The sequence below is a fragment of the Engystomops pustulosus genome, chromosome 2 (assembly GCF_040894005.1).
Source record: "Engystomops pustulosus chromosome 2, aEngPut4.maternal, whole genome shotgun sequence".
NCBI classification, from domain to species: domain Eukaryota; kingdom Metazoa; phylum Chordata; class Amphibia; order Anura; family Leptodactylidae; genus Engystomops; species Engystomops pustulosus.
Genome location: NC_092412.1, coordinates 260,288,118 through 260,312,818, shown reverse-complemented (window position 1 = coordinate 260,312,818; position 24,701 = coordinate 260,288,118). Strand labels below are relative to the sequence as shown.

At 57.1% G+C, this 24,701-nt stretch overlaps 1 protein-coding gene across 1 annotated transcript; it reads left to right on the top strand.

The window, feature by feature from the left end:
- The first annotated feature begins 1,254 nt into the window (after positions 1-1,254).
- On the top strand, positions 1,255-23,241 carry LOC140116827 (cystatin-A1-like). Its single transcript, XM_072133263.1, has 3 exons — positions 1,255-1,437; positions 7,286-7,387; positions 23,000-23,241. Exons 1-3 carry the CDS (start codon positions 1,291-1,293, stop codon positions 23,132-23,134), a joined length of 384 nt encoding a protein of 127 aa, XP_071989364.1. The 5' UTR covers positions 1,255-1,290; the 3' UTR covers positions 23,135-23,241.
- The last annotated feature ends 1,460 nt before the right edge of the window (positions 23,242-24,701 follow it).

The window sequence follows — 24,701 nt, the reverse complement described above, 5'->3', positions numbered from 1 at the left end:
GTGGGGATGGTGCCCCCGCCATGTGTGACTGTGGGGATGGTGCCCCCCGCCATGTGTGACAGTGGGGATGGTGCCCCCCGCCATGTGTGACAGTGGGGATGGTGCCCCCACCATGTGTGACAGTGGGGATGGTGCCCCCGCCATGTGTGACTGTGGGGATGGTGCCCCCGCCATGTGTGACAGTGGGGATGGTGCCCCCCGCCATGTGTGACAGGGGATGGTGCCCCCTCCATGTGTGACTGTGGGGATGGTGCCCCCGCCATGTGTGACAGTGGGGATGGTGCCCCCTCCATGTGTGACTGTGGGGATGGTGCCCCCTCCATGTGTGACTGTGGGGATGGTGCCCCCTCCATGTGTGACTGTGGGGATGGTGCCCCCTCCATGTGTGACTGTGGGGATGGAGCCCCCTCCATGTGTGACTGTGGGGATGGTGCCCCCGCCATGTGTGACTGTGGGGATGGTGCCCCCGCCATGTGTGACAGTGTGGATGGTGCCCCCCACCATGTGTGACAGTGGGGATGGTGCTCCCGCCATGTGTGACAGTGGGGATGGTGCCCCCCACCATGTGTGACAGTGGGGATGGTGCCCCCGCCATGTGTGACAGTGTGGATGGTGCCCCCCACCATGTGTGACAGTGGGGATGGTGCTCCCGCCATGTGTGACAGTGGGGATGGTGCCCCCCACCATGTGTGACAGTGGGGATGGTGCTCCCGCCATGTGTGACAGTGGGGATGGTGCCCCCCACCATGTGTGACAGTGGGGATGGTGCCCCCACCATGTGTGACAGTGGGGATGGTGCCCCCCTCCATGTGTGACAGTGGGGATGGTGCCCCCGCCATGTGTGACAGTGGGGATGGTGACTCCTCCATGTGTGACAGTGGGGATGGTGCCCCCGCCATGTGTGACTGTGGGGATTTTACGATTTTACAATCAAGTTCCTTTACGAGTTAAAGATTTTGAATTGTTAATTAAATAAAGCTGTGACCATCTTTTATACCCATCAAAAAATGAGTCTGTGCGTTTTTATGGTTATGTGTGTATAATGGGGTTTTATTAAAGGGCCTGAGAGATGTTAGCTCATTTTTGTTTGCTCATGCCACCCAGTCTTATATGGAAAATTACCTTTTTATGTCCCCGGCAGATACACAGAGGAATGCAAACATTTCCTTATAGACAAGAATGTTTGTGCAGTAAGGTCAGTTCCCCCTCCCATAACTCAGTGGTACAGTCCAGGGATATATAAGCAGGTGGATACAGCCCTGTGTATAGGCTGCAGAGCTAGCACTCACTATGGCCGCCTCTCACATTGCTCTATTATTTCTTCTTGCTATTATTCCAGGGCATTGCACATATGGACAGGAGGAGCCATTTTTATTTGTTGGAGGACTGGGTCCAGAGATGCCGGCCAATCCTGAGGTACAAGCCCTCTGTGCCTTGGTAAGTGACATCACTTTGTGTCTCTGATACTGTGTCTATACTGCTACAAAATTATGTTGTATCATCTCTGTGGTGTCTCCAGGGCCGGCGCCAGCACCGGGCATCCTTGGGCAATTGCCGGAGCCCAGAGCTGCTGGGGGGGGGGGGGACCACATAAGATTGTACATAAGGAATACATGGGGAAGAGGGATGTATCTAATGAATCCAATGTGGTGATATAGGGAATTATTTTAGGGAGTAGGAGACTGTTTTAGTTTCTGAATTTTTAATGCTGCCAAAGGAGGTCACTACTGACTGAGGATTTGTCACCCAGGGGCTACTCTCCTCTGCACCCAATCTAGTTCAGCAATATACACCTTGACCACAGGAGTTCAGGAGTGATGTAATAACACTCAAATTGGCTCTGATTCAAACTTTGTAACATGACCTATATCATGGCTCCCAACCGTCCCCATTTTGACGGGACTTTCCCGTTTTTCGTACCTCTGCCCCGCGTCACGGGCAGCTATGAGATTGTCACGGATTCTCCCCCCAGGTCCCGCTGTGTCCCGGCGCTGTGTCCGCATAGTAAATACTTTGAAAGACTGAACTGATAGTACAGAATGGCTTCTACAGACATCGGGAGAGAATCCTTTTCAGAGAAGTGTCGGCTTAGCGGAGAGCAGGGACCACGTCATCAGCTTCAGATCAGCATCTGTCCATATATGGTCACTGCATCTCCTAGGCTTCCCCAGAGCAGACATCGGGAGGGAATCCTTTTCAGATAAGTGTCGGGCTTAGCGGAGAGCAGGGACCACGTCATCAGGTCAGATCAGTATCTGTCCATATATGGTCACTGCATCTCCTAGGGTTCCCCAGAGCAGACATCGGGCAGGGAATCCTTTTCAGAGAAGTGTCGGGCTTAGCGGAGAGCAGGGACCACGTCATCAGCTTCAGATCAGCATCTGTCCATATATGGTCACTGCATCTCCTAGGGTTCCCCAGAGCAGACATCGGGCAGGGAATCCTTTTCAGAGAAGTGTCGGGCTTAGCGGAGAGCAGGGACCACGTCATCAGGCTCAGATCAGCATCTGTCCATATATGGTCACTGCATCTCCTAGGGTTCCCCAGAGCAGACATCGGGAGGGAATCCTTTTCAGAGAAGTGTCGGCTTAGCGGAGAGCAGGGACCACGTCATCAGCTTCAGATCTCTATCCATATATGGTCACTGGATCTCCTAGGGTTCCCCAGAGCAGACATCGGGCAGGGAATCCTTTTCAGAGAAGTGTCGGCTTAGCAGAGAGAGCAGGGACCACATCATCAGCTTCAGATCAGTATCTGTCCATATATGGTCACTGCATCTCCTAGGGTTCCCCAGAGCAGACATCGGGCAGGGAATCCTTTTCAGAGAAGTGTCGGGCTTAGCGGAGAGCAGGGACCACGTCATCAGCTCAGATCAGTATCTGTCCATATATGGTCACTGCATCTCCTAGGGTTCCCCAGAGCAGACATCGGGCAGGGAATCCTTTTCAGAGAAGTGTCGGGCTTAGTGGAGAGAGCAGGGACCACGTCATCAGGTCAGATCAGTATCTGTCCATATATGGTCACTGCATCTCCTAGGGTTCCCCAGAGCAGACATCGGGAGGGAATCCTTTTCAGAGAAGTGTCGGGCTTAGCGGAGAGCAGGGACCACGTCATCAGGTCAGATCAGCATCTGTCCATATATGGTCACTGCATCTCCTAGGCTTCCCCAGAGCAGACATCGGGAGGGAATCCTTTTCAGAGAAGTGTCGTCTCAGCCGGAGAGCAGGGACCACGTCATCAGCTTCAGATCAGTATCTGTCCATATATGGTCACTGCATCTCCTAGGGTTCCCCAGAGCAGACATCGGGCAGGGAATCCTTTTCAGAGAAGTGTCGGCTTAGCTGAGAGCAGGGACCACGTCATCAGGTCAGATCAGCATCTGTCCATATATGGTCACTGCATCTCCTAGGGTTCCCCAGAGCAGACATCGGGAGGGAATCCTTTTCAGAGAAGTGTCGGCTTAGCGGAGAGCAGGGACCATGTCATCAGGTCAGATCAGCATCTGTCCATATATGGTCACTGCATCTCCTAGGCTTCCCCAGAGCAGACATCGGGCAGGGAATCCTTTTCAGAGAAGTGTCGGGCTTAGTGGAGAGCAGGGACCACGTCATCAGGTCAGATCAGTATCTGTCCATATATGGTCACTGCATCTCCTAGGGTTCCCCAGAGCAGATATCGGGAGGGAATCCTTTTCAGAGAAGTGTCGGGCTTAGCTGAGAGAGCAGGGACCACGTCATCAGGTCAGATCAGTATCTGTCCATATACGGTCACTGGATCTCCTAGGGTTCCCCAGAGCAGACATCGGGCAGGGAATCCTTTTCAGAGAAGTGTCGGCTTAGCTGAGAGCAGGGACCACGTCATCAGGTCAGATCAGCATCTGTCCATATATGGTCACTGCATCTCCTAGGCTTCCCCAGAGCAGACATCGGTCAGGGAATCCTTTTCAGAGAAGTGTCGGGCTTAGTGGAGAGAGCAGGGACCACGTCATCAGGTCAGATCAGTATCTGTCCATATATGGTCACTGCATCTCCTAGGGTTCCCCAGAGCAGACATCGGGAGGGAATCCTTTTCAGAGAAGTGTCGGCTTAGCAGAGAGAGCAGGGACCACGTCATCAGCTTCAGATCAGTATCTGTCCATATATGGTCACTGCTTCTCCTAGGGTTCCCCAGAGCAGACATCGGGCAGGGAATCCTTTTCAGAGAAGTGTCGGCTTAGCTGAGAGCAGGGACCACGTCATCAGCTTCAGATCAGCATCTGTCCATATATGGTCACTGCATCTCCTAGGGTTCCCCAGAGCAGACATCGGGAGGGAATCCTTTTCAGAGAAGTGTCGGGTTAGCAGAGAGAGCAGGGACCACGTCATCAGCTTCAGATCAGTATCTGTCCATATATGGTCACTGCATCTCCTAGGGTTCCCCAGAGCAGACATCGGGAGGGAATCCTTTTCAGAGAAGTGTCGGGTTAGCGGAGAGCAGGGACCACGTCATCAGGTCAGATCACCATCTGTCCATATATGGTCACTGCATCTCCTAGGGTTCCCCAGAGCAGACATCGGGCAGGGAATCTTTTTCAGAGAAGTGTCGGCTTAGCGGAGAGCAGGGACCACGTCATCAGGTCAGATCACTGGATCTCCTAGGGTTCCACAGAGCAGACATCGGGCAGGGAATCCTTTTCAGAGAAGTGTCGGCTTAGCGGAGAGCAGGGACCACGTCATCAGGTCAGATCAGTATCTGTCCATATACGGTCACTGCATCTCCTAGGCTTCCCCAGAGCAGACATCGGGCAGGGAATCCTTTTCAGAGAAGTGTCGGCTTAGCGGAGAGCAGGGACCACGTCATCAGGTCAGATCAGTATCTGTCCATATATGGTCTCCAGGGCTTCCCCAGACACAAGCTATTTATATAATTAAATTACATAAAGTTTCGGCCAGGCTGAGATTCGAACCTGGGACCCTCTGCACCATAGACAGGAGCTTAACTAACTGAGCTATAAGCCCAGTGATACAGAGCAGAGGATTTCTGGTAACTAAGAAGTGTTATCTGCCATTTACACTGTGACACAGACTAATGCACTGATATATAGAGAGGGATCTTCTCAGAGATTATTATTGTAATTATTGAGACTATTATTATTATTATTATTATTATTATTATTATTATAAATTTTATTATTTTTATTATTATGGAGATGATTATTAATAATAGTAAAAATAATAATAATCATCTCAATAATAATAATAATAATAATAATAATAATAATAATAATAATAATAATCTCCATAATAATAATAATAATAATAATAATAGTCTCAATAATTACAATAATCTCTGAGAAGATCCCTCCCTATATTCCAAGGCAGTAAATCTGTGTCACAGTGTAACAGTAGTCATAGTTCTTAGTTACCAAAATTCTACACCTAGATAATCACTGAGATTATAGCTCAGTGGGTTGGGGCACTGTGACTTTATTGCACATGGACACTGCAGGTTCCGGGTTCTAATCCCAATGAGGATAGTATTTTTTTTTTTTTTATTGAGATCATTTTTATTATTATAATATGGCTAAAATTTGGGGCGTGGCCAGGGAGTGATTGGGGGTGTGGCTTAGGGGGATCATTTTGTCCCTCTTTCCGTTTCACAGATGTTGGGAGGTATGCCTATATACATAAACCAGAGAATACACATAGACACACCTACACTGTGTATTACACACATATACCCATAAATACATCATGTACACTTTTCAACGCACACACATGAATATACACATACACATAAATATATACCTGCAGTGAATATAATGTAAATATATCAGCAATGAATATACCACACACAAAAATGTATACCAGCAATGACTACTCTACATATAGAAATGAAGAATAAATAACTTTTCTGCCTATTGCTCCCATCCAGCAGGGGTAGACATCACTTAAATCATATCCTCTTCTCTCTGTGTGAGCCTGGTCCATCCTGTTCTCCGTTCTGGTAGAATAATCTAAATAATAGTTCTTCTTGATCAATCTCCACACTATGCACTAAAAATACTACAATAACTTACAGTACAGCGTCTCCTGGATAACAATCATGTCCCACACTATGCTCCTGTATAATACATACTGTCACGCACTGGGGTGTGGGAAGAGTCTCTGAGGCCAAAGTCTGTGAACTCCCTGGACCACCGCGGGGGATAACAATACCAGCCATAACCCGGGAGCGCAGTCTAAGTGGACTCCTGGTCTTCGCCAGAGCCCGCCGCAAAGCGGGATGGTCTTGCTGCGGCGGGGAGCCACCAGCTCGCTCCACGGGTGCAATTAGGCCCACGGTGGCAGCCAAGGTAGGGACCACAGGGACAGATCACCAGAGTAGGAATCATGGGAAGGTGGAACCACGGGATGGCAGGACCTCGGAAGGACGGCTGGCAGGACCTCGGAAGGATGGCTGGCAGGACCTCGGAAGGATGACTGGCAGGACCTTGGATAAGCAGGACCTCCTATAGGCAGGACCTTGTATAGGCAGGACCTCGGATACCGGACCGCCATAGGAATACCGGACTGCCACAACAACACCGGACCGCCACAGGAGTACAGTATCGCCACAGGAACACGGAGGCATCTGGAAACGCTCAGGAAACATGGATGGCTTTCTCTTCAGTATAAGGACTTGAAAATCCCAGGGATTGCTGGGAGTCTCCGGGCTATAAAGCAGAGCCGGGAATGACAGCGCCGATTAGGAGGACGCTGGCCCTTTAAATTCCTGAAAAGTCAGGCGCGCGCACCCTAGCATCGGCAGCGTGTGACCTACTTAGGAAGCAGATTTGGGACCAGGATGGGGCCGGCGCGGAATCTGTAGCCAGGAGAGGTGAGTATGGACCTAGGGGAGCGGGGACAGCAGCAGGCACGGGTACCGAGGATCACGGGTGACACATACTGTTCATTAAAGGACATCTACCTCCAGGATGAAGGATTATAAACCAAGCACTGACAGACTGGTGTCACCTCTGACAGGATTCACTATTATTTAAGCTTCCAATGAGCCTGAAGTCCCTCAGGGTCATTTGCATAATTTTTAAAGCCCTTTAAAAAAAACAGGGCATAAGAAGCTCCTGCCAGAGGAGTCGCACACCAGGATGTCAGTGCTTGGTTTACAAGATGTCCTTTAATGACCAGGTTGTTCTCCCCACATAACCCAAATACCCTCTGACTCCCCAAAGCAAATATAGCATAGCCGCCCCCCCCCCCTCCATAATAAGAATAGAGATTAACACCCCCTTTCCTTTCTATTTTAGGTAAAAACTCAGTTTCTGGAGCAATCGAAGGTCAATGCCATAGATTATCAGGCCATCAGCTACAGAGTTCAGCTTGTCAATGGACTGAACTTCTTTGTGAAGGTAAGTGATCTCCGGTGCTTGACCATGGGACGATGTAAATCTACATCTTACGTTATTCTTTAACATCCCCCATATGACAAATATAGGGGTCCCCTCCACTCACACCATGAGCTGAGCCTCCAGCCTGACCTGTCACCCGTCCAACTGTCTCTCCTCCTGACCCATCACCCGTCTCCCTGTCTTTCCTCCAGACCCGTCACCTGTCCCCCTGTCTCTCCTCCAGACCTGTCACCCGTCCCGCTGTCTCTCCTCCTAACCCCCTGTCTCCCCTCCTGACCCATCACCCGTCCCCCTGTCTTTCCTCCAGACCCGTCACCTGTCTCCCTGTCTCTCCTCCTGACCTGTCACCCGTCCCCCTGTCTCTCCTCCAGACCTGTCACCCGTCCCCCTGTCTCTCCTCCTGACCCCCTGTCTCTCCTCCTGACCCATCACCCGTCCCCCTGTCTTTCCTCCAGACCCGTCACCCGTCCCCCTGTCTCTCCTCCTGACCTGTCACCCGTCCCCCTGTCTCTCCTCCTGACCTGTCACCCCTCCCCCTGTCTTTCCTCCAGACCTATCACCCGTCCCCCTGTCTCTCCTCCTGACCTGTCACCCATCCCCCTGTCTCTCCTCCTGACCTGTCACCCCTCCCCCTGTCTCTCCTCCTGACCCCCTGTCTCTCCTCCTGACCCATCACCCGTCCCCCTGTCTTTCCTCCAGACCCGTCACCCGTCCCCCTGTCTCTCCTCCAGACCTGTCACCCGTCCCCCTGTCTTTCCTCCAGACCCGTCACCTGTCCCCCTGTCTCTCCTCCTGACCTGTCACCCGTCCCCCTGTCTCTCCTCCAGACCTGTCACCCGTCCCCCTGTCTCTCCTCCTGACCCCCTGTCTCTCCTCCTGACCCATCACCCGTCCCCCTGTCTCTCCTCCAGACCTGTCACCTGTCCCCCTGTCTCTCCTCCTGACCCATCACCCGTCCCCCTGTCTTTCCTCCAGACCCGTCACCTGTCCCCCTGTCTCTCCTAATGACCTGTCACCCGTCCCCCTGTCTCTCCTCCAGACCTGTCACCCCTCCCCCTGTCTTTCCTCCAGACCTGTCACCCGTCCCCCTGTCTCTCCTCCTGACCTGTCACCCATCCCCCTGTCTCTCCTCCTGACCTGTCACTCCTCCCCCTGTCTCTCCTCCTGACCCCCTGTCTCTCCTCCTGACCCATCACCCGTCCCCCTGTCTTTCCTCCAGACCCGTCACCTGTCCCCCTGTCTCTCCTCCTGACCTGTCACCCGTCCCCCTGTCTTTCCTCCAGACCCGTCACCCGTCCCCCTGTCTCTCCTCCAGACCTGTCACCCGTCCCCCTGTCTCTCCTCCTGACCCGTCACCCGTCCCCCTGTCTCTCCTCCTGACCCCCTGTCTCTCCTCCTGACCCATCACCCGTCCCCCTGTCTTTCCTCCAGACCCGTCACCTGTCCCCCTGTCTCTCCTCCTGACCTGTCACCCGTCCCCCTGTCTCTCCTCCAGACCTGTCACCCGTCCCCCTGTCTCTCCTCCAGACCTGTCACCTGTCCCCCTGTCTCTCCTCCTGACCTGTCACCCGTCCCCCTGTCTCTCCTCCTGACCTGTCACCCATCCCCCTGTCTCTCCTCCTGACCTGTCACCCCTCCCCCTGTCTCTCCTCCTGACCCCCTGTCTCTCCTCCTGACCCATCACCCGTCCCCCTGTCTTTCCTCCAGACCCGTCACCTGTCCCCCTGTCTCTCCTCCTGACCTGTCACCCGTCCCCTTGTCTTTCCTCCAGACCCCCTGTCTCTCCTCCTGACCCGTCACTCGTCCCCCTGTCTCTCCTCCTGACCCATCACTCGTCCCCCTGTCTCTCCTCCTGACCTGTCACCTGTCCCCCTGTCTCTCCTCCTGACCTGTCACCCATCCCCCTGTCTCTCCTCCTGACCTGTCACCCGTCCCCCTGTCTCTCCTCCTGACCTGTCACCCATCCCCCTGTCTCTCCTCCTGACCTGTCACCTGTCCCCCTGTCTCTCCTCCTGTCACCTGTCCCTCTGTGTCTCCTCCTGTCACCTGTCCCCCTGTCATCTGTCCCTCTGTGTCTCCTCCTGACCTGTCACCCGTCCCCCTGTCTCTCCTCCTGACCTGTCACCCGTGCCCCTGTCTCTCCTCCTGACCTGTCACCTGTCACCCTGTCTACCCTCCTGTCACCTGTCCCTCTGTGTCTCCTCCTGTCACCTGTCCCTCTGTGTCCCCTCCTGTCACCTGTCCCTCTGTGCCTCCTCCTGTCACCTGTCCCTCTGTGTCTCCTCCTGTCACCTGTCCCTCTGTGTCTCCTCATGTCACCTGTCCCTCTGTGTCCCCTCCTGTCACCTGTCCCTCTGTCTCTCCTCCTGTCCTGCTGTCACCTGTCCCTCTGTGTCCCCTCCTGTCCTGCTGTCACCTGTCCCTCTGTGTCCCCTCCTGTTACCTGTCCCTCTGTGTCTCCTCCTGTCACCTGTCCCTCTGTGTCCCCTCCTGTCACCTGTCCCTCTGTGTCCCCTCCTGTCACCTGTCCCTCTGTGTCCCCTCCTGTCACTTGTCCCTCTGTGTCCCCTCCTGTCACCTGTCCCTCTGTGTCCCCTCCTGTCACCTGTCCCTCTGTGTCCCCTCCTGTCACCTGTCCCTCTGTGTCTCCTCCTGTCACCTGTCCCTCTGTGTCTCCTCCTGTCACCTGTCCCTCTGTGTCCCCTCCTGTCACCTGTCCCTCTGTGTCTCCTCCTGTCACCTGTCCCTCTGTGTCTCCTCCTGTCACCTTTCTTCTCTGTGTCTCCTCCTGTCACCTGTCCCTCTGTGTCCCCTCCTGTCACCTGTCCCTCTGTGTCTCCTCCTGTCACCTGTCCCTCTGTGTCTCCTCCTGTCACCTGTCCCTCTGTGTCCCCTCCTGTCTCCTGTCCCTCTGTGTCCCCTCCTGTCACCTGTCCATCTGTGTCCCCTCCTGTCACCTGTCCCTCTGTGTCCCCTCCTGTCACCTGTCCATCTGTGTCTCCTCCTGTCACCTGTCCCTCTGTGTCTCCTCCTGTCACCTGTCCCTCTGTGTCTCCTCCTGTCACCTGTCCCCCTGTCATCTGTCCCTCTGTGTCTCCTCCTGACCTGTCACCCGTCCCCCTGTCTCTCCTCCTGACCTGTCACCCGTGCCCCTGTCTCTCCTCCTGACCTGTCACCTGTCACCCTGTCTACCCTCCTGTCACCTGTCCCTCTGTGTCTCCTCCTGTCACCTGTCCCTCTGTGTCCCCTCCTGTCACCTGTCCCTCTGTGCCTCCTCCTGTCACCTGTCCCTCTGTGTCTCCTCCTGTCACCTGTCCCTCTGTGTCTCCTCATGTCACCTGTCCCTCTGTGTCCCCTCCTGTCACCTGTCCCTCTGTCTCTCCTCCTGTCCTGCTGTCACCTGTCCCTCTGTGTCCCCTCCTGTCCTGCTGTCACCTGTCCCTCTGTGTCCCCTCCTGTTACCTGTCCCTCTGTGTCTCCTCCTGTCACCTGTCCCTCTGTGTCCCCTCCTGTCACCTGTCCCTCTGTGTCCCCTCCTGTCACCTGTCCCTCTGTGTCCCCTCCTGTCACTTGTCCCTCTGTGTCCCCTCCTGTCACCTGTCCCTCTGTGTCCCCTCCTGTCACCTGTCCCTCTGTGTCCCCTCCTGTCACCTGTCCCTCTGTGTCTCCTCCTGTCACCTGTCCCTCTGTGTCTCCTCCTGTCACCTGTCCCTCTGTGTCCCCTCCTGTCACCTGTCCCTCTGTGTCTCCTCCTGTCACCTGTCCCTCTGTGTCTCCTCCTGTCACCTTTCTTCTCTGTGTCTCCTCCTGTCACCTGTCCCTCTGTGTCCCCTCCTGTCACCTGTCCCTCTGTGTCTCCTCCTGTCACCTGTCCCTCTGTGTCTCCTCCTGTCACCTGTCCCTCTGTGTCCCCTCCTGTCTCCTGTCCCTCTGTGTCCCCTCCTGTCACCTGTCCATCTGTGTCCCCTCCTGTCACCTGTCCCTCTGTGTCCCCTCCTGTCACCTGTCCATCTGTGTCTCCTCCTGTCACCTGTCCCTCTGTGTCTCCTCCTGTCACCTGTCCCTCTGTGTCCTCTCCTGTCACCTGTCCCTCTGTGTCCCCTCCTGTCACCTGTCCCTCTGTGTCCCCTCCTGTCACCTGTCCCTCTGTGTCTCCTCCTGTCACCTGTCCCTCTGTGTCCCCTCCTGTCACCTGTCCCTCTGTGTCCCCTCCTGTCACCTGTCCCTCTGTGTCCCCTCCTGTCACCTGTCCCTCTGTGTCTACTCCTGTCACCTGTCCCTCTGTGTCCCCTCCTGTCACCTGTCCCTCTGTGTCTCCTCCTGTCACCTGTCCCTCTCTGTCCCCTCCTGTCATCTGTCCCTCTGTGTCCCCTCCTGTCACCTGTCCCTCTGTGTCTCCTCCTGTCACCTGTCCCTCTCTGTCCCTCTGTGTCCCCTCCTGTCTCCTGTCCCTCTGTGTCCCCTCCTGTCACCTGTCCCTCTGTGTCCCCTCCTGTCACCTGTCCCTCTGTGTCTCCTCCTGTCACCTGTCCCTCTGTGTCTCCTCCTGTCCTGTCACCTGTCCCTCTGTGTCTCCTCCCGTCACCTGTCCCTCTGTGTCTCCTCCTGTCACCTGTCCCTCTGTGTCCCCTCCTGTCACCTGTCCCTCTGTGTCTCCTCCTGTCACCTGTCCCTCTGTGTCCCCTCCTGTCACCTGTCCCTCTGTGTCTCCTCCTGTCACCTGTCCCTCTGTGTCCCCTCCTGTCACCTGTCCCTCTGTGTCCCCTCCTGTCACCTGTCCCTCTGTGTCCCCTCCTGTCACCTGTCCCTCTGTGTCTCCTCCTGTCACCTGTCCCTCTGTGTCCCCTCCTGTCACCTGTCCCTCTGTGTCCCCTCCTGTCACCTGTCCATCTGTGTCCCCTCCTGTCACCTGTCCCTCTGTGTCTCCTCCTGTCACCTGTCCCTCTGTGTCTCCTCCTGTCACCTGTCCCTCTGTGTCTCCTCCTGTCAACTGTCCCTCTGTGTCTCCTCCTGTCACCTGTCCCTCTGTGTCTCCTCCTGTCACCTGCCCCTCTGTGTCTCCTCCTGTCACCTGCCCCTCTGTGTCTCCTCCTGTCACCTGTCCCTCTGTGTCCCCTCCTGTCAACTGTCCCTCTGTGTCTCCTCCTGTCACCTGTCCCTCTGTGTCTCCTCCTGTCACCTGTCCCTCTGTGTCTCCTCCTGTCCTGTCACCTGTCCCTCTGTGTCCCCTCCTGTCCTGTCACCTGTCCCTCTGTGTCCCCTCCTGTCACCTGTCCCTCTGTGTCTCCTCCTGTCACCTGCCCCTCTGTGTCCCCTCCTGTCACCTGTCCCTCTGTGTCCCCTCCTGTCCTGTCACCTGTCCCTCTGTGTCCCCTCCTGTCACCTGTCCCTCTGTGTCCCCTCCTGTCACCTGTCCATCTGTGTCCCCTCCTGTCACCTGTCCCTCTGTGTCTCCTCCTGTCACCTGTCCCTCTGTGTCTCCTCCTGTCACCTGTCCCTCTGTGTCCCCTCCTGTCACCTGTCCCTCTGTGTCTCCTCCTGTCACCTGTCCCTCTGTATCTCCTCCTGTCACCTGTCCCCTCTGTGTCTCCTCCTGTCACCTGTCCCTCTGTGTCCCCTCCTGTCAACTGTCCCTCTGTGTCCCCTCCTGTCACCTGTCCCTCTGTGTCTCCTCCTGTCACCTGTCCCTCTGTGTCTCCTCCTGTCCTGTCACCTGTCCCTCTGTGTCTCCTCCTGTCACCTGTCCCTCTGTGTCTCCTCCTGTCCTGTCACCTGTCCCTCTGTGTCCCCTCCTGTCACCTGTCCCTCTGTGTCCCCTCCTGTCACCTGTCCCTCTGTGTCCCCTCCTGTCACCTGTCCCTCTGTGTCCCCTCCTGTCACCTGTCCCTCTGTGTCTCCTCCTGTCACCTGTCCCTCTGTGTCCCCTCCTGTCCTGTCATCTGTCCCTCTGTGTCCCCTCCTGTCTCCTGTCCCTCTGTGTCCCCTCCTGTTACCTGTCCCTCTGTCCCCTCCTGTCTCCTGTCCCTCTGTGTTCCCTCCTGTCACCTGTCCCTCTGTGTCCCCTCCTGTCACCTGTCCCTCTGTGTCTCCTCCTGTCACCTGTCCCTCTGTGTCCCCTCCTGTCACCTGTCCCTCTGTGTCCCCTCCTGTCACCTGTCCCTCTGTGTCCCCTCCTGTCACCTGTCCCTCTGTGTCCCCACCTGTCACCTGTCCCTCTGTGTCCCCTCCTGTCACCTGTCCCTCTGTGTCCCCTCCTGTCACCTGTCCCTCTGTGTCCCCTCCTGTCACCTGTCCCTCTGTGTCCCCACCTGTCACCTGTCCCTCTGTGTCTCCTCCTGTCCTGTCACTTGTCCCTCTGTGTCCCCTCCTGTCCTGTCACCTGTCTCTCTGTGTCCCCTCCTGTCACCTGTCCCTCTGTGTCCCCTCCTGTCACCTGTCCCTCTGTGTCTCCTCCTGTCACCTGTCCCTCTGTGTCTCCTCCTGTCACCTGTCCCTCTGTGTCCCCTCCTGTCACCTGTCCCTCTGTGCCTCCTCCTGTCACCTGTCCCTCTGTGTCCCCTCCTGTCACCTGTCCCTCTGTGTCCCCTCCTGTCACCTGTCCCTCTGTGTCCCCTCCTGTCACCTGTCCCTCTGTGTCCCCTCCTGTCACCTGTCCCTCTGTGTCCCCTCCTGCCACCTGTCCCTCTGTGTCTCCTCCTGTCACCTGTCCCTCTGTGTCTCCTCCTGTCACCTGTCCCTATGTGTCTCCTCCTGTCACCTGTCCCTCTGTGTCTCCTCCTGTCACCTGTCCCTCTGTGTCTCCTCCTGTCACCTGTCCCTCTGTGTCCCCTCCTGTCACCTGTCCCTCTGTGTCCCCTCCTGTCACCTGTCCCTCTGTGTCCCCTCCTGTCACCTGTCCCTCTGTGTCCCCTCCTGACCTGTCACCTGTCCCTCTGTGTCCCCTCCTGTCACCTGTCCCTCTGTGTCCCCTCCTGTCCTGTCACCTGTCCCTCTGTGTCTCCTCCTGTCACCTGTCCCTCTGTGTCTCCTGTCACCTGTCCCTCTGTGTCCCCTCCTGTCACCTGTCCCTCTGTGTCTCGTCCTGTCATGTCACCTGTCCCTCTGTGTCCCCTCCTGTCCTGTCACCTGTCCCTCTGTGTCCGCTCCTGTCACCTGTCACTCTGTGTCTCCTCCTGTCACCTGTCCCTCTGTGTCCCCTCCTGTCCTGTCTCCTGTCCCTCTGTGTCTCCTCCTGTCACCTGTCCCTCTGTGTCTCCTCCTGTCACCTGTCCCTCTGTGTCTCCTCCTGTCACCTGTCCCTCTGTGTCTCCTCCTGTCACCTGTCCCTCTGTGTCCCCTCCTGTCACCTGTCCCTCTGTGTCTCCTCCTGTCCTGTCACCTGTCCCTCTGTGTCCCCTCCTGTCACCTGTCCCTCTGTGTCCCCTCCTGTCACCTGTCCCTCTGTGCCTCCTCCTGTCACCTGTCCCTCTGTGTCTCCTCCTGTCACCTGTCCCTCTGTGTCTCCTCCTGTCACCTGTCCCTCTGTGTCCCCTCCTGTCTCCTGTCCCTCTGTGTCCCCTCCTGTCACCTGTCCATCTTTGTCCCCTCCTGTCACCTGTCCCTCTGTGTCTCCTCCTGTCACCTGTCCCTCTGTGTCTCCTCCTGTCACCTGTCCCTCTGTGTCCCCTCCTGTCACCTGTCCCTCTGTGTCCCCTCCTGTCACCTGTCCCTCTGTGTCTCCTCCTGTCACCTGTCCCTCTGTGTCCCCTCCTGTCACCTGTCCCTCTGTGTCTCCTCCTGTCACCTGTCCCTCTGTGTCTCCTGTCACCTGTCCCTCTGTGTCCCCTCCTGTCACCTGTCCCTCTGTGTCTCGTCCTGTCATGTCACCTGTCCCTCTGTGTCCCCTCCTGTCCTGTCACCTGTCCCTCTGTGTCCGCTCCTGTCACCTGTCACTCTGTGTCTCCTCCTGTCACCTGTCCCTCTGTGTCCCCTCCTGTCCTGTCTCCTGTCCCTCTGTGTCTCCTCCTGTCACCTGTCCCTCTGTGTCTCCTGTCACCTGTCCCTCTGTGTCCCCTCCTGTCACCTGTCCCTCTGTGTCTCGTCCTGTCATGTCACCTGTCCCTCTGTGTCCCCTCCTGTCCTGTCACCTGTCCCTCTGTGTCCGCTCCTGTCACCTGTCACTCTGTGTCTCCTCCTGTCACCTGTCCCTCTGTGTCCCCTCCTGTCCTGTCACCTGTCCCTCTGTGTCTCCTCCTGTCACCTGTCCCTCTGTGTCTCCTGTCACCTGTCCCTCTGTGTCCCCTCCTGTCACCTGTCCCTCTGTGTCTCGTCCTGTCATGTCACCTGTCCCTCTGTGTCCCCTCCTGTCCTGTCACCTGTCCCTCTGTGTCCGCTCCTGTCACCTGTCACTCTGTGTCTCCTCCTGTCACCTGTCCCTCTGTGTCCCCTCCTGTCCTGTCTCCTGTCCCTCTGTGTCTCCTCCTGTCACCTGTCCCTCTGTGTCTCCTCCTGTCACCTGTCCCTCTGTGTCTCCTCCTGTCACCTGTCCCTCTGTGTCTCCTCCTGTCACCTGTCCCTCTGTGTCTCCTCCTGTCACCTGTCCCTCTGTGTCCCCTCCTGTCACCTGTCCCTCTGTGTCTCCTCCTGTCCTGTCACCTGTCCCTCTGTGTCCCCTCCTGTCACCTGTCCCTCTGTGTCCCCTCCTGTCACCTGTCCCTCTGTGCCTCCTCCTGTCACCTGTCCCTCTGTGTCTCCTCCTGTCACCTGTCCCTCTGTGTCTCCTCCTGTCACCTGTCCCTCTGTGTCCCCTCCTGTCTCCTGTCCCTCTGTGTCCCCTCCTGTCACCTGTCCATCTTTGTCCCCTCCTGTCACCTGTCCCTCTGTGTCTCCTCCTGTCACCTGTCCCTCTGTGTCTCCTCCTGTCACCTGTCCCTCTGTGTCCCCTCCTGTCACCTGTCCCTCTGTGTCCCCTCCTGTCACCTGTCCCTCTGTGTCTCCTCCTGTCACCTGTCCCTCTGTGTCCCCTCCTGTCACCTGTCCCTCTGTGTCTCCTCCTGTCACCTGTCCCTCTGTGTCCCCTCCTGTCACCTGTCCCTCTGTGTCTCCTCCTGTCACCTGTTCCTCTGTGTCCCCTCCTGTCACCTGTCCCTCTGTGTCCCCTCCTGTCACCTGTCCCTCTGTGTCCCCTCCTGTCACCTGTCCCTCTGTGTCCCCTCCTGTCACCTGTCCCTCTGTCTCCCCTCCTGTCACCTGTCCCTCTGTGTCCCCTCCTGTCACCTGTCCCTCTGTGTCCCCTCCTGTCACCTGTCCCTCTGTGTCTCCTCCTGTCACCTGTCCCTCTGTGTCCCCTCCTGTCACCTGTCCCTCTGTGTCCCCTCCTGTCACCTGTCCCTCTGTGTCCCCTCCTGTCACCTGTCCCTCTGTGTCTCCTCCTGTCACCTGTCCCTCTGTGTCCCCTCCTGTCACCTGTCCCTCTGTGTCTCCTCCTGTCACCTGTCCCTCTGTGTCCCCTCCTGTCACCTGTCCCTCCGTGTCCCCTCCTGTCACCTGTCCCTCTGTGTCTCCTCCTGTCACCTGCCCCTCTGTGTCCCCTCCTGTCACCTGTCCCTCTGTGTCCCCTCCTGTCACCTGTCCCTCTGTGTCTCCTCCTGTCACCTGTCCCTCTGTGTCTCCTCCTCTCCCCTGCCCCTCTGTGTCTCCTCCTGTCACCTGCCCCTCTGTGTCTCCTCCTGTCACCTGTCCCTCTGTGTCCCCTCCTGTCACCTGTCCCTCTGTGTCTCCTCCTGTCCTGTCACCTGTCCCTCTGTGTCTCCTCCTGTCACCTGTCCCTCTGTGTCCCCTCATTTCCTGTCACCTGTCCCTCTGTGTCCCCTCCTGTCACCTGTCCCTCTGTGTCCCCTCCTGTCACCTGTCCCTCTGTGTCCCCTCCTGTCACCTGTCCCTCTGTGTCCCCTCCTGTCACCTGTCCCTCTGTGTCTCCTCCTGTCACCTGTCCCTCTGTGTCCCCTCCTGTCACCTGTCCATCTGTGTCCCCTCCTGTCACCTGTCCCTCTGTGTCTCCTCCTGTCACCTGTCCCTCTGTGTCTCCTCCTGTCACCTGTCCCTCTGTGTCCCCTCCTGTCCTGTCACCTGTCCCTCTGTGTCCCCTCCTGTCACCTGTCCCTCTGTGTGTCCTCCTGTCACCTGTCCCTCTGTGTCCCCTCCTGTCACCTGTCCCTCTGTGTCTCCTCCTGTCACCTGTCCCTCCGTGTCTCCTCCTGTCACCTGTCCCTCTGTGTCTCCTCCTGTCACCTGTCCCTCTGTGTCCCCTCCTGTCACCTGTCCCTCTGTGTCTCCTCCTGTCACCTGTCCCTCTGTGTCCCCTCCTGTCACCTGTCCCTCTGTGTCTCCTCCTGTCACCTGTCCCTCTGTGTGTCCTCCTGTCACCTGTCCCTCTGTGTCCCCTCCTGTCACCTGTCCCTCTGTGTCTCCTCCTGTCACCTGTCCCTCCGTGTCCCCTCCTGTCACCTGTCCCTCTGTGTCCCCTCCTGTCACCTGTCCCTCTGTGTCCCCTCCTGTCACCTGTCCCTCTGTGTCCCCACCTGTCACCTGTCCCTCTGTGTCCCCTCCTGTCACCTGTCCCTCTGTGTCCCCTCCTGTCACCTGTCCATCTGTGTCCCCTCCTGTCACCTGTCCCTCTGTGTCTCCTCCTGTCCTGTCACCCGTCCCTCTGTGTCTCCTCCTGTCCTGTCATCTGTCCCTCTGTGTCTCCTCCTGTCACCTGTCCCTCTGTGTCTCCTCCTGTTACCTGTCCCTCTGTGTCTCCTCCTGTCACCTGTCCCTATGTGTCTCCTCCTGTCACCTGTCCCTCTGTGTCCCCTCCTGTCACCTGTCCCTCTGTGTCCCCTCCTGTCACCTGTCCCTCTATGTCCCCTCCTGTCCTGTCACCTGTCCCTCTGTGTCCCCACCTGTCACCTGTCCCTCTATGTCCCCTCCTGTCCTGTCACCTGTCCCTCTGTGTCTCCTCCTGTCACCTGTCCCTCTGTGTCTCGTCCTGTCATGTCACCTGTCCCTCTGTGTCCCCTCCTGTCCTGTCACCTGTCCCTCTGTGTCCCCTCCTGTCACCTGTCCCTCTGTGTCTCCTCCTGTCACCTGTCCCTCTGTGTCCCCTCCTGTCACCTGTCCCTCTGTGTCTCCTCCTGTCCTGTCACCTGTCCCTCTGTGTCTCCTCCTGTCACCTGTCCCTCTGTGTCCCCTCCTGTCACCTGTCCCTCTGTGTCTCCTCCTGCCATCTGTCCCTCTGTGTCCCCTCCTGTCACCTGTCCCTCTGTGTCCCCTCCTGTCACCTGTCCATCTGTGTCCCCTCCTGTCACCTGTCCCTCTGTGTCCCCTCCTGTCACCTGTCCCTCTGTGTCTCCTCCTGTCCTGTCACCCGTCCCTCTGTGTCTCCTCCTGTCACCTGTCCCTCTGTGTCTCCTCCTGTCCTGTCACCTGTCCCTCTGTGTCCCCTCCTGTCATCTGTCCCTCTGTGTCCCCTCCTGTCACCTGTCCCTCTGTGTCCCCTCCTGTCACCTGTCCCTCTGTGTCCCCTCCTGTCACCTGTCCCTCCGTGTCTCCTCCTGTCCTGTCACCTGTCCCTCTGTGTCCCCTCCTGTCACCTGTCCCTCTGTGTCTCCTCCTGTCCTGTCACCTGTCCCTCTGTGTCCCCTCCTGTCATCTGTCCCTCTGTGTCCCCTCCTGTCACCTGTCCCTCTGTGTCTCCTCCTGTCACCTGTCCCTCTGTGTCCCCTCCTGTCACCTGTCCCTCTGTGTCCCCTCCTGTCACCTGTCCCTCTTTGTCCCCTCCTGTCACCTGTCCCTCTGTGTCCCCTCCTGTCCTGTCACCTGTCCCTCTGTGTCCCCTCCTGTCACCTGTCCCTCTGTGTCTCCTCCTGTCACCTGTCCCTCTGTGTCCCCTCCTGTCACCTGTCCCTCTGTGTCCCCTCCTGTCCCCTGTCCCTCTGTGTCCCCTCCTGTCACCTGTCCCTCTGTGTCCCCTCCTGTCACCTGTCCCTCTGTGTCCCCTCCTGTCACCTGTCCCTCTGTGTCTCCTCCTGTCACCTGTCCCTCTGTGTCCCCTCCTGTCACCTGTCCCTCTGTGTCCCCTCCTGTCACCTGTCCCTCTGTGTCCCCTCCTGTCCTGTCACCCGTCCCTCTGTGTCTCCTCCTGTCCTGTCACCTGTCCCTCTGTGTTTCCTCCTGTCACCTGTCCCTCTGTGTCCCCTCCTGTCACCTGTCCCTCTGTGTCTCCTCCTGTCACCTGTCCCTCTGTGTCCCCTCCTGTCACCTGTCCCTCTGTGTCCCCTCCTGTCACCTGTCCCTCTGTGTCCCCTCCTGTCACCTGTCCATCTGTGTCTCCTCCTGTCCTGTCACCTGTCCCTCTGTGTCCCCTCCTGTCACCTGTCCCTCTGTGTCTCCTCCTGTTACCTGTTCCTCTATGTCTCCTCCTGTCACCTGTCCCTCTGTGTCCCCTCCTGTCACCTGTCCCTCTGTGTCCCCTCCTGTCACCTGTCCCTCTGTGTCCCCTCCTGTCTCTCCTCCTGACCCGTCACCCGTCCCCCTGTCTCTCCTCCTGACCCGTCACCCGTCCCCCTGTCTCTCCTCCTGACCCGTCCCCCTGTCTCTCCTCCTGACCCGTCCCCCTGTCTCTCCTCCTGACCTATCACCTGTCCCTCTGTCTCTCCTCCTGACCCGTCCCCCTGTCTCTCCTCCTGTCCTGTCACCTGTCCCTCTGTGTCCCCTCCTGTCACCTGTCCCTCTGTGTCTCCTCCTGTCACCTGTCCCTCTGTGTCCCCTCCTGTCCTGTCACCTGTCCATCTGTGTCCCCTCCTGTCCTGTCACCTGTCCCTCTGTGTCCCCTCCTGTCACCTGTCCCCCTGTGTCCCCTCCTGTCCTGTCACCTGTCCCTCAGTGTCCTCTCCTGTCACCTGTCCCTCTGTGTCATCTCCTGTCACCTGTCCCTCTGTGTCTCCTCCTGTCCTGTCACCTGTCCCTCTGTGTCTCCTCCTGTCATGTCACCTGTTCCTCTATGTCCCCTCCTGTCACCTGTCCCTCTGTGTCCCCTCCTGTCACCTGTCCCCCTGTGTCTCCTCCTGTCACCTGTCCCTCTGTGTCCCCTCCTGTCACCTGTCCCTCTGTGTCTCCTCCTGTCACCTGTCCCTCTGTGTCTCCTCCTGTCACCTGTCCCTCTGTGTCCCCTCCTGTCACCTGTCCATCTGTGTCCCCTCCTGTCACCTGTCCCTCTGTGTCTCCTCCTGTCCTGTCACCCGTCCCTCTGTGTCTCCTCCTGTCCTGTCATCTGTCCCTCTGTGTCTCCTCCTGTCACCTGTCCCTCTGTGTCCCCTCCTGTCACCTGTCCCTCTATGTCTCCTCCTGTCACCTGTCCCTCTGTGTTTCCTCCTGTCACCTGTCCCTCTGTGTCTCCTCCTGTCCTGTCACCCGTCCCTCTGTGTCCCCTCCTGTCCTGTCACCTGTCCCTCTGTGTCCCCTCCTGTCATCTGTCCCTCTGTGTCTCCTCCTGTCACCTGTCCCTCTGTCTCCCCTCCTGTCACCTGTCCCTCTGTGTCCCCTCCTGTCATCTGTCCCTCTGTGTCTCCTCCTGTCACCTGTCCCTCTGTGTCCCCTCCTGTCACCTGTCCCTCTGTGTCCCCTCCTGTCACCTGTCCCTCTGTGTCCCCTCCTGTCACCTGTCCCTCTGTGTCCCCTCCTGTCACCTGTCCCTCTGTGTCTCCTCCTGTCCTGTCCCTCTGTGTCCCCTCCTGTCACCTGTCCCTCTGTGTCCCCTCCTGTCATCTGTCTCTCTGTGTCCCCTCCTGTCATCTGTCCCTCTGTGTCTCCTCCTGTCACCTGTCCCTCTGTGTCCCCTCCTGTCACCTGTCCCTCTGTGTCTCCTCCTGTCACCTGTCCCTCTGTGTCTCCTCCTGTCCTGTCACCTGTCCCTCTGTGTCCCCTCCTGTCACCTGTCCCTCTGTGTCTCCTCCTGTCCTGTCACCTGTCCCTCTGTGTCTCCTCCTGTCCTGTCACCTGTCCCTCTGTGTCCCCTCCTGTCACCTGTCCCTCTGTGTCCCCTCCTGTCACCTGTCCCTCTGTGTCCCCTCCTGTCACCTGTCCCTCTGTGTCTCCTCCTGTCACCTGTCCCTCTGTGTCCCCTCCTGTCACCTGTCCCTCTGTGTCTCCTCCTGTCACCTGTCCCTCTGTGTCTCCTCCTGTCACCTGTCCCTCTGTGTCCCCTCCCCTCCTGTCACCCATCCCCCTGCGTCTCCTCCTGTCACCTGTTCCTCTGTGTCCCCTCCTGTCCTGTCACCTGTCCCTCTGTGTCCCCTCCTGTCACCTGTCCCTCTGTGTCCCCTCCTGTCACCTGTCCCTCTGTGTCCTCTCCTGTCACCTGTCCCTCTGTGTCTCCTCCTGTCACCTGTCCCTCTGTGTCTCCTCCTGTCACCTGTCCCTCTGTGTCTCCTCCTGTCACCTGTCCCTCTGTGTCCCCTCCTGTCACCTGTCCCTCTGTGTCCCCTCCTGTCACCTGTCCCTCTGTGTCCCCTCCTGTCACCTGTCCCTCTGTATCTCCTCCTGTCACCTGTCCCTATGTGTCCCCTCCTGTCACCTGTCCCTCTGTGTCTCCTCCTGTCCTGTCACCTGTCCCTCTGTGTCTCCTCCTGTCACCTGTCCATCTGTGTCTCCTCCTGTCACCTGTCCCTCTGTGTCTCCTCCTGTCCTGTCACCTGTCCCTCTGTGTCCCCTCCTGTCACCTGTCCCTCTGTGTCTCCTCCTGTCACCTGTTCCTCTATGTCTCCTCCTGTCACCTGTCCCTCTGTGTCCCCTCCTGTCACCTGTCCCTCTGTGTCCCCTCCTGTCACCTGTCCCTCTGTGTCCCCTCCTGTCTCTCCTCCTGACCCGTCACCCGTCCTCCTGTCTCTCCTCCTGACCCGTCACCCGTCCCCCTGTCTCTCCTCCTTACCCGTCACCCGTCCCCCTGTCTCTCCTCCTGACCTGTCCCCCTGTCTCTCCTCCTGACCCGTCACCTGTCCCCCTGTCTCTCCTCCTGACCCGTCACCTGTCCCCCTGTCTCTCCTCCTGACCCGTCATCTGTCCCCCTGTCTCTCCTCCTGACCCGTCACCTGTCCCCCTGTCTCTCCTCCTGACCCGTCACCTGTCCCCCTGTCTCTCCTCCTGACCCGTCACCTGTCCCCCTGTCTCTCCTCCTGACCCGTCACCTGTCCCCCTGTCTCTCCTCCTGACCCGTCACCTGTCCCCCTGTCTCTCCTCCTGACCTGTCACCTGTCCCCCTGTCTCTCTTCCTGACCTGTCACCTGTCCCCCTGTCTCTCCTCCTGACCTGTCACCTGTCCCCCTGTCTCTCCTCCTGACCTGTCACCCGTCCCCCTGTCTCTCCTCCTGACCTGTCACCTGTCCCCCTGTCTCTCCTCCTGACCCGTCACCTGTCCCCCTGTCTCTCTTCCTGACCTGTCACCTGTCCCCCTGTCTCTCCTCCTGACCTGTCACCTGTCCCCCTGTCTCTCCTCCTGACCTGTCACCTGTCCCCCTGTCTCTCTTCCTGACCTGTCACCTGTCCCCCTGTCTCTCCTCCTGACCCGTCACCTGTCCCCCTGTCTCTTCTCAGGTCTGGCTCGGAGGGGAGGACTACGCTCATCTGAGAATCTACGAGCCGTTCACATTCAGTGGACTACTGAAGCCGGGCCTGAGCGCATTCCTGCTGCATCAGACTAAGGACGACCCCATTGACTATTTCTCTTAGACGCAACGAGGATTCATAATGAAAGAAAATCACTGGCGTCTTGTGTCTGTAGTCACTAAATAAAGATGAATAAATAAAACTTTCTCTGGAGATATTTGGACCAAAAACAGTCGTGCGATTTGGTTTATTCCCGGTCACTGACCTCAGGACCTTCTTATAAGCAGGCTTGGCTCGGTCATGTGATCACCGTCTGACCTCTAGATCTTCTTATTAGGCTTGGCTGGGTCATGTGATCACCGTCTGACCTCTAGATCTTCTTATTAGGCACGGCTGGGTCATGTGATCACCGCCTGACCTCTAGATCTTCTTATTAGGCTTGGCTGGGTCATGTGATCACCGTCTGACCTCTAGATCTTCTTATTAGGCCTGGCTGGGTCATGTGATCACCGTCTGACCTCTAGATCTTCTTATTAGGCTTGGCTGGGTCATGTGATCACCGTCTGACCTCTAGATCTTCTTATTAGGCTTGGCTGGGTCATGTGATCACCGTCTGACCTCTAGATCTTCTTATTAGGCACGGCTGGGTCATGTGATCACCGTCTGACCTCTAGATCTTCTTATTAGGCCTGGCTGGGTCATGTGATCAATGTCTGACCTCTAGATCTTCTTATTAGGCTTGGCTGGGTCATGTGATCACCGTCTGACCTCTAGATCTTCTTATTAGGCTTGGCTGGGTCATGTGATCACCGTCTGACCTACAGCTCAGTCCACTCCCTCCTGTATGGTCAGGAGGCCGCCGGCTGTAAGAAGAGGGGGAGGCCGCGGTGTAGAGATCCCCCTGAGAGACCTCCCGGTATGTGTGTGGTAACTGATCCCAAGGCGGATGGTGAAGAGGAGGCCCTTGATGTTAGCGGCATGGCGGAGATCATGCTGGAGACAACGGGAGTCTTTGCAAAACTCACAGTCTATTTCATGGCAGAAATAGTCCAAAACATCAACAGGTAACAAGCTGTAAACGACCCTGAGGGGCGCACAAGGCGGTGGATTGTTTGGCTGTGATGAGGATTCTGTTGTGAAGTTTGATATTACCTCTGCCTTGACCCTGGTGTCAGAGGGCTGGCAATAGGAGCCAGACTGGCTCTGCTGCTTGGATGCAGCGATCCACCACAACATATGCTGCAAACGGAGGAGGTCACAGGAGAAACGCAGGCGTGTTGGTCTCAATAGCAGCATATTCCTATCCGAATATTTCTTCTCCCAAGTATCCCCTGATCTGCCCTGCACATTCCCAGCATGAAGTAACAAATATAACAATATCATACACCAAGATTCAAGTGACACCGGAAACCAAGTAGCATATGAGGGGAGGGGAACAACAGAGGGGGGTGGGGGGCAGTTAGTCTAAGGACCAGGTGCTAATCATGTTACCTCATTAGACCAAGAGGGGCCATATTAACCCCTAATTAACCCCACCCTGCGTAACGATCACTCTCAGGGGGGATGAGAGCAGCTGAAAGTTTATTTACAACTGAATCACAGTAAAAGTTATTTTATAGGAAAGAGAAATAATAAAATAAAGGTCTGAAGGTTCATCCAGTGATGGGTTTTAGGAGAACTTTCCGGCTTC

Excerpts from the sequence above, each read along its gene's own strand:
- LOC140116827 (XM_072133263.1), top strand. The coding sequence starts at position 1,291 with ATGGCCGCCTCTCACATTGCTCTATTATTTCTTCTTGCTATTATTCCA. Across the intron at positions 1,438-7,285 it reads TACAAGCCCTCTGTGCCTTG|GTAAAAACTCAGTTTCTGGA; the intron begins GTAAGTGACATC and ends TTTCTATTTTAG. Across the intron at positions 7,388-22,999 it reads GACTGAACTTCTTTGTGAAG|GTCTGGCTCGGAGGGGAGGA; the intron begins GTAAGTGATCTC and ends GTCTCTTCTCAG.